Source organism: Daucus carota, chromosome 8 (genome assembly GCF_001625215.2).
Source record: "Daucus carota subsp. sativus chromosome 8, DH1 v3.0, whole genome shotgun sequence".
NCBI lineage: Eukaryota > Viridiplantae > Streptophyta > Magnoliopsida > Apiales > Apiaceae > Daucus > Daucus carota.
The window spans coordinates 25,951,281-25,958,435 of NC_030388.2; the positions used below are offsets into that span (position 1 = coordinate 25,951,281).

Consider the following 7,155-nt stretch of genomic DNA (forward strand, 5'->3'; position numbering starts at 1 on the left):
GTGTTAGGAGTTGTCACACATCGGTTGTGGGAGGGGTAGAAAGCTAGAATATGAGTAGTCAGAACATTTCCAAGAGGTTTTATTGGAAGTGTCCAAAAACAAAGTCGTGCGGATATCACACATAGTATCGTCGTGATTTCAGATTTACCAATCCCGTCATCAGTAGAAAAAACAACATTTAAAACCATAACAATGTTTTCATATGATACATGAAGAAGATCTCCTGCGTGTGCCACAAGAGATCCAGGAACAAGACGACATTAACTCAGTGATTACCAAGAGCAACTAGTAGGTCACCAGTCTTGCAAAGTATCACTCAGTTTAATATATGATAACAGCTAATCAGCTTCGGTGATTTTGTCACCAAGCAAATTATTAATATATTATTACACATATTTATCTATTTTGGACTACAAATTTTGTTCATTTCAGCCTGAAGTGCAGCAATCGAGATTCCCCGTCCAGCCCTTTTGAGTAGGAGTATGATAAATATTCTTGAGCTGTTGTTTCTCTATACTTGGGAGGATTATCTTCTGAAACCAACTGTTTGATAGGTCCATAGAGCTTCGGAATCGGAGATGGCATTAGACCAGTGCTAAAGAAGCATGCTACTGATACTCTCGGGCCAATTTTCTTTGCAACGACTCTGTGCTCCACACTTTTAAAGCGATCATTCGTTAGAAGCTGAAAAAACAATCATTAAACAAGAATGAGAAACTGAACTTGTCTTCACTTCAATCATTCAATGTACACTACACAACATTTAAATTCGCAATACTTGCCTGTAGAAGATCTCCGATGTTAACTATAAGTGTCCCCGGAAGAGGTGGAACATCAATCCAATGATCTTGGTAAAGAATTTGTAGTCCACCAATCTGATCTTGAAGAAGTACAGTGAGGAAATGAAAATCAGTGTGTTTGGTGGTGCCTAATGTGAGTTCTGGCTGCGGACATGGGGGATAGCAATGACAGAACAATTCAAGCCCCTTGGCACATTCCATATCTTCTAGGTGATTAATGTCCAGTCCCAGAGCCTTGGATAGTAATCCAAATAAAGTAATCCCCAATTTCATTACTTGTTCTGAAAACGCTATCTGTATATCTCTGCAAAGTTTAATCATGAAATGTTCAATTTTCCTAAGCCAAATAATAGGCAATAGTTGTAAGAACATTATGATTTTATATTAAGCATACCTGCATGGTTCTGGTAATTCCTCTAGAGGAGGAGAAGGAGCCATTGAACAGGAAAGTGAGTCCCTCCAGTTAGCTGCACGGCCAGTAAACAAATCAAAATTGGAATTATACACCACTTTTCTGGAAAGGTCACGAGTGTAAAACTGTTTCTTCACTTCGGTGTCTTGCTCAAAGAACCTATGCACCCCATGAAGCATCTCTTCTAAGACAGTCACCGGAATTCCATGATTCACAACTTGGAAAAAACCAAATGTCTCTGATGCACACCGCACTTTGTCTACTATCTCTTGATGACTCATTGGATCTTTGTCTAAGCATCCAAGATCAACTACTGGAATGCTAAATTCTTTGCACTTGTGATTTGAGTTCTTGTCAAAGGCGTCAGGTGGATGCACGAATATACTAGGAATCTTCTGAACTCCACTCTCTACGAGTCCCTTCACCCCGGCTTTGGTGTCATCAAAAGCTTGTAGTTCTCTTTGGCGATTGGAGGATGATGTGGTGGACAGTGGTGCTTCCATGATACTATTACTGACCACCTTTCTGAACTCTCTGTATTATACTATATGATTGCTCTTATTTTCTTTGCCACATATACAAGGGACAATGATTTAAAGATAAGCATATGACAGTTCCATCCGGCAACCACCAGTTACCTCAGAAAAACTCAACTCTATCTTGCAACTAATATCTTGAGGGGCTATATTTATCTTGTATGGTCTCAAATGCATGATCCTTTATTCATAAATTGTAAATCTCTATATGCTGTTAATGCACAAAATTCAAGTTGAGATGAGGCCAATAATTCAATGAAACAACTACATGCTGCAACTTGCCAATTTCATTGACTAGCTCAGGATGACACACACTTAATAATATCAACTCAACGAACTACATTGATTATAAAAAATCAAAAATATCAGCTAATGTTCCTAAATAATTCTCATTTCATTCCGTTTTCTGCGACCAAACACAACATTAGATTTCAGCGACGCCACACAAACCAATGAGCTGATTAGAACATAAACCGGGCCTCCTGCAGAATTTATTCACTTTCTGACATTTTTGGCCTAGTAAGCCAACTTCAATTTCTGTCAGATAGCTTGGATAGACAAGAAGGGTGTATTGTTGTGAGCTAAAAAGAAGTTGGAGAGCTCCTGCAGCTCTTGTACCACAAATAATTTATTAAATGAAATATATTTTTTTAATTTTCTAATCTAGCAAACTCTTATCAAAAATAAATTTTTATACTGATTATTTACTTTACAGTTTGCGTAATTTTTTAAGCTTTATAACATTTTCAATTTATGATTCAAATTTCATGTATTAATAAGTTTCGTATATTACATAAACTCAATTTTTTAAAACTATTTGAAAGCATAACTACGTTCACATTCGGAGAAAGATCCTCAAGTTTTCTAGAAGAGAAATAGGAACATCAACTCACTGTTTATGATGAAGAACTCTTAGTCCAGTGATCTTGCAAACATATGGCTATAACAACTAATCAACTTGTTGATTTTGATGCCAAACAGATGATACATTAATTATTTTCATATCAGCCTAAAATGCTGCAATCGAGATTCACCGTCAAGCCCTTTTGAGAAGGAGTGTGACACATACTCCTGAACTGTTGTTTCTCTGTACTTGGGAGGATTATCTTCTGAAACCAACTCTTTGATGGGTCCATATAACTTTGTAGATGGCATTACAGAAGTGCTAAAGAAGCATGCTACTGATACTCTTGGGCCAATATGATTCGCCACTACTCTGTGCTCCACGCTTTTGAAGCGATCATTAGTTATAAGCTGAAAAAACAATTATTGAGCACAAAAGGAATAAGAAACTCAAATTTGTCTTCACTTGAATCACTCTTAATAAAATACATTTGAATTTGCAAAACTTGCCTGCAAAAGATCTGCAATGTTAACTATAAGCGCCCCTGGCAATGGCGGAACATCAATCCAATGATCTTCGTGAAGAAATTGGAGGGCACCTATCTGATCTTGCAGAAGGACGGTAAGGAAACCATCATCAGTGTGTTTGGTGGCGCCTAATGTGAGTTCTGGCTGTGGACACGCGGGATAGCAATGACCAATAAATATAAGCCCCTTGGCACATTCCATATCTTGTAGGTAATTAGGGTCCAGTCCCAGAGCCTTCGATAGTAATTCAAATAATGTAATCCCCAGTTTCATTACTTGTTTTGAATACTCCATCATTATATCTCTAAAAATTTTAATGATTAAATGTTAAACTTCCCAGCTGTTGATAAAACCAAACCAGGCCAAATATAGCCTCGTAGGTAAAGACAGGTTCATGCATATCTTAACGGGTATCATTTGAATCAGTAAAGTCATGCATATCTTAACGAGGTATCATTTGAATCAGTAAAGTACAAATAGACATACCTGCATGCTGCTGGCAATTCCTCTGGTTGAGGAGGGGAAGGGGCCATAAAACTGGAAAATGTGTCCCTCCAATTTGCTGCTGGTGAACTAAAGAGATCATAATTGGTATTATACACTAATTTTTTTGTATAATCGCGCGTGTATAACTGTTTCTTCACCTCACTGTCTTGATCAAAGAACCTATGAACTCCATGAAGCGCCTCTTCTAAGACACTCACTGGAATCCCATGGTTGACAACTTGAAAAAAACCAAATGTCTCTGATGCACACCGCACCTTTTCCACTATGTCTTGACGACTCGTGGGATCTTTGTCAAGGCACTCAAAATCGATGGTAGGAATGCTAAATTCCTTACACTTGTCACTTGAGTTCTTGCCAAATGCATCAGGTGGATGAATGAATATATTAGGAACCTTCTGAATGCCAGCATCTACAAGTCCTTTCACCCCGGCTTTGGTGTCATCAAAAGCTTGTAGTTCTCTGCGGCGGTTGGAATAAGATGTGATTAATGGTACTGCTGTTTCCATGGTACTACTAGTGACCATCTTCTTGTGTGTTATCTGTGTTATAAATTGTGATTGCTCTAATAATCTTGGCCACATATACAAGGGCCAATAATTCAATGAAACAATTACATGCTGCAACTTGCCAATTTTGTTGACTAGCTCAAGATGACACAGACACTTAATAATATCAACCAACTACACTGACTATATCATTACTCTCATACATACTTCTCCAGTGACGCTCTCCTCAAAGATTCCTTGTTACAGAATCAAAAATATCAGCTAATATTCCTAAAAGATAAAATCATAGTATTGCAATAACAAAGTATATATATGCAAATAGTTGTATAAAAGCATCAACAAGACAGTTCGATATTAGCAACTCAACACAAACAAGTGAGCTGACTTAAACATAGAACATAAACCTTCCAACGTGAGGAAACTACAGACAACATATGTTGAACCCTCAGCTACCAACAGGGGTGTAAATGAGCCGAACCGAGCCCAACTCTAGAATGCTCGCTTATCGTTTGTTAAAAAATTAGCGAGCTCGAGCTTGGATTTGAGCCAAAAATATTGTTTAATAATCGACTCATTAAAAAATAACTCTATTTACGAACGGCTCGCAAACCGCTCACAAACATGTCTCACGAGCGGTCTCACGAACTTTTGCTCACGAACCGATCATTAACTTACGCTCACGAACATGTCTCACGAATTTTTGCTCACCAACCGCTCATTAATTTTGTTCACGAGTTTATTTAATAAATTTTGCTAAAGAGCTAGCTTATGCTCATAAATATATTTACGAGTTTGTTTGCTATTAATTTAATTAAAAAAGTAAATCAAGTATTTTAATTTATGCTCTAAGGAATCATGAGCCAAGTTCACGAACCATGTTCCCGAACTCATAATTCGAACTTGTTCGCGAACTATCGAGTCGAACTCTACTGTGCTGGTCAAGTTCAACTCGTTTATAAAATGAACCTTAAAATTGTGCTCAAAATCGATTCGTTTATGAATCAAACTTTTTTCGAACCGAACACCGAGCGGTTATCGAGCGTATCAACTTATATACAGCCTTAACTACCGCCTCTTGCAGAATTAATTCACCTCTGCTAAATAAATTATAATTCTAATATGTTTAATCAAAATAAATTAATTTTAAATTTTGTCGATATGTTATATAATTATAATTTCAAATAATAATGTTTTTCTCTTCAATTAAACCTATTTATAATCAACTACATTTTGATAGAATTTGATACTAATAAATCTTTTAGACTCTAATAAATAATAGATTCTATTTTGAAAAAATATTAATCAATTTTTTTCAAAAGTTAGAATCAATTTTCGTCAATTTAAAATCAACTAATATATTAGAATCATATATTTTTATTAATATATTAAATTATGAATTAAATACACTTCTTTTCTACAAAATGAATACTATAATTAGATATCTAAGATAAATGAAATTTAATATATAATATTTATTTTCCTCATAATTTATATTATTTATTATTAATTTACAACATATACATTATTTTATAATTAATATGAGTTTATAATTTTGTTATATATTTTATATATATTTTGCATTTTAACTTATTTAAACTATCTTTTGTATTTTCATCTTACCACACAACTAATTCATGAGTTTAAGCTCCCCGTCATTTGTTATTGATATATTAAGTAAAAGTAGGTATAAGTAATTTAAGATTTGAGGCTCCAACTAAGAGCAAGTCCAATAGGTTACCTATCTAATTACTTATTAATAATATAAAATAATGAATTATAGTGATCTTAGTATTTAGGTAATCTATTTTTAGTGCGAACTCTAATAGCGATCTCTATATTTGTTCTCCTAAGATTATTTTAATAATAAATTTGAGAGAGAAGGGGAAAGGGAGGGAAAAGACAGAGAAAGAAAGAAGGAGAAAGATGATTATTTTATTCATCTATACTATACTATAATAAGCCAACATGGGTATAAATTGTAATCCAAGATTTTAGTTATATTTTTTGGTTTAGTACTCTCTTTTTGGTACTGCAAGTCTACAAACGTGGAGTCTATCATTTTTTGGTTTGGTACTCTCCTTTTGGTACTACAAGTCTACAAATATGGAGTCTATTAATATCATATTGTTAAACATTTTCAAATACTAAAAATACTCATAACAATCCATTATTGTATAATGTTTTATTAAAAAAATTATAATGATGTTATAAATAAAATTATAAATATACAATTTTGAATATCTTTCTTTTAACAAGAACCTTCATATAACTATTTTTAACTTTAACGTGTTCTATTTCAATATAAACACGAACTATTACATAACTCTTTTTAACTCTAATCTTAAAAGTTATTGTTGTCAAAAATCAAGATTACAAAATTACTATAATAAGCGGGTATAATTTGTAGTCCAAGATTTTAGTTATATTTTTTGGTTTGTTACTGCAAGTCTACAAACGTGTAGTCTATCATTTTTTGGTTTGGTACTCTCCATATGGTACTACAAGTCTACAAATATGGAGTCTATTAGTATTATATTATTAAACAGTTTCAAATACTAAAAATACTCATAACAATCCATTATTATATAATATTTTATTAAAAAAATTATACTGATGTTATAAATAAAATTATAAATATACAATTTTGAATATCTTTCTTTTAACAAGAACCTTCATATAACTATTTTTAACTTTAACGTGTTCTATTTCAATATAAACACGAACCATTACATAACTTTTTTTAACTCAAATCTTAAAAGTTATTGTTGTCAAAAAATCAAAGTTACAAAATTACGTTGAAATTCGATTGATTAGATTACTGAATCTTTCAAAGGTATTATACGATCGACTATGTTTGGAAAAGATTTGAATTTTCTGATTTTTTTATTTTTAAATCTACGTGCACTAAATTCAGATTAAATGTACTAAAATCCTGACACACACATATATATTAGGGTTTGTCCATTTTCAAGTAATCGGGAGAAATTTAATCCATTAATACTAAAATACTAATAAAATGATGT

At 33.3% G+C, this 7,155-nt stretch overlaps 2 protein-coding genes across 2 annotated transcripts; both read right to left on the bottom strand.

Annotated features, from left to right (window-relative positions):
• Nucleotides 1-159: 159 nt before the first annotated feature.
• On the bottom strand, nt 160-1,970 carry LOC135148291 (1-aminocyclopropane-1-carboxylate oxidase homolog 1-like). The gene is made up of 3 exons (XM_064082742.1): nt 1,195-1,970; nt 783-1,104; nt 160-684 (listed from the first exon to the last, which is right to left on the bottom strand). The coding sequence occupies exons 1-3, from the start codon at nt 1,713-1,715 to the stop codon at nt 424-426; spliced, it is 1,104 nt and encodes a 367-aa protein (XP_063938812.1). The 5' UTR covers nt 1,716-1,970; the 3' UTR covers nt 160-423.
• Nucleotides 1,971-2,588: 618 nt separating this feature from the next.
• On the bottom strand, nt 2,589-4,341 carry LOC135148290 (1-aminocyclopropane-1-carboxylate oxidase homolog 1-like). Its single transcript, XM_064082741.1, has 3 exons — nt 3,606-4,341; nt 3,102-3,423; nt 2,589-3,002 (listed from the first exon to the last, which is right to left on the bottom strand). The coding sequence occupies exons 1-3, from the start codon at nt 4,205-4,207 to the stop codon at nt 2,748-2,750; spliced, it is 1,179 nt and encodes a 392-aa protein (XP_063938811.1). The 5' UTR covers nt 4,208-4,341; the 3' UTR covers nt 2,589-2,747.
• Between the last annotated feature and the right edge of the window lie 2,814 nt (nt 4,342-7,155).

Bases quoted from the DNA above. Each gene is read 5' to 3' on its own strand.
- LOC135148290 (XM_064082741.1), bottom strand. From the start codon at position 4,207: ATGTGGCCAAGATTATTAGAGCAATCACAATTTATAACACAGATAACA. The intron at 3,424-3,605 runs GTATGTCTATTT...TAAAATTTTTAG, and splicing joins GAATTGCCAGCAGCATGCAG to AGATATAATGATGGAGTATT. The intron at 3,003-3,101 runs GCAAGTTTTGCA...TTGTTTTTTCAG, and splicing joins ACATTGCAGATCTTTTGCAG to CTTATAACTAATGATCGCTT.
- LOC135148291 (XM_064082742.1), bottom strand. From the start codon at position 1,715: ATGGAAGCACCACTGTCCACCACATCATCCTCCAATCGCCAAAGAGAA. The intron at 1,105-1,194 runs GTATGCTTAATA...TAAACTTTGCAG, and splicing joins GAATTACCAGAACCATGCAG to AGATATACAGATAGCGTTTT. The intron at 685-782 runs GCAAGTATTGCG...TTGTTTTTTCAG, and splicing joins ACATCGGAGATCTTCTACAG to CTTCTAACGAATGATCGCTT.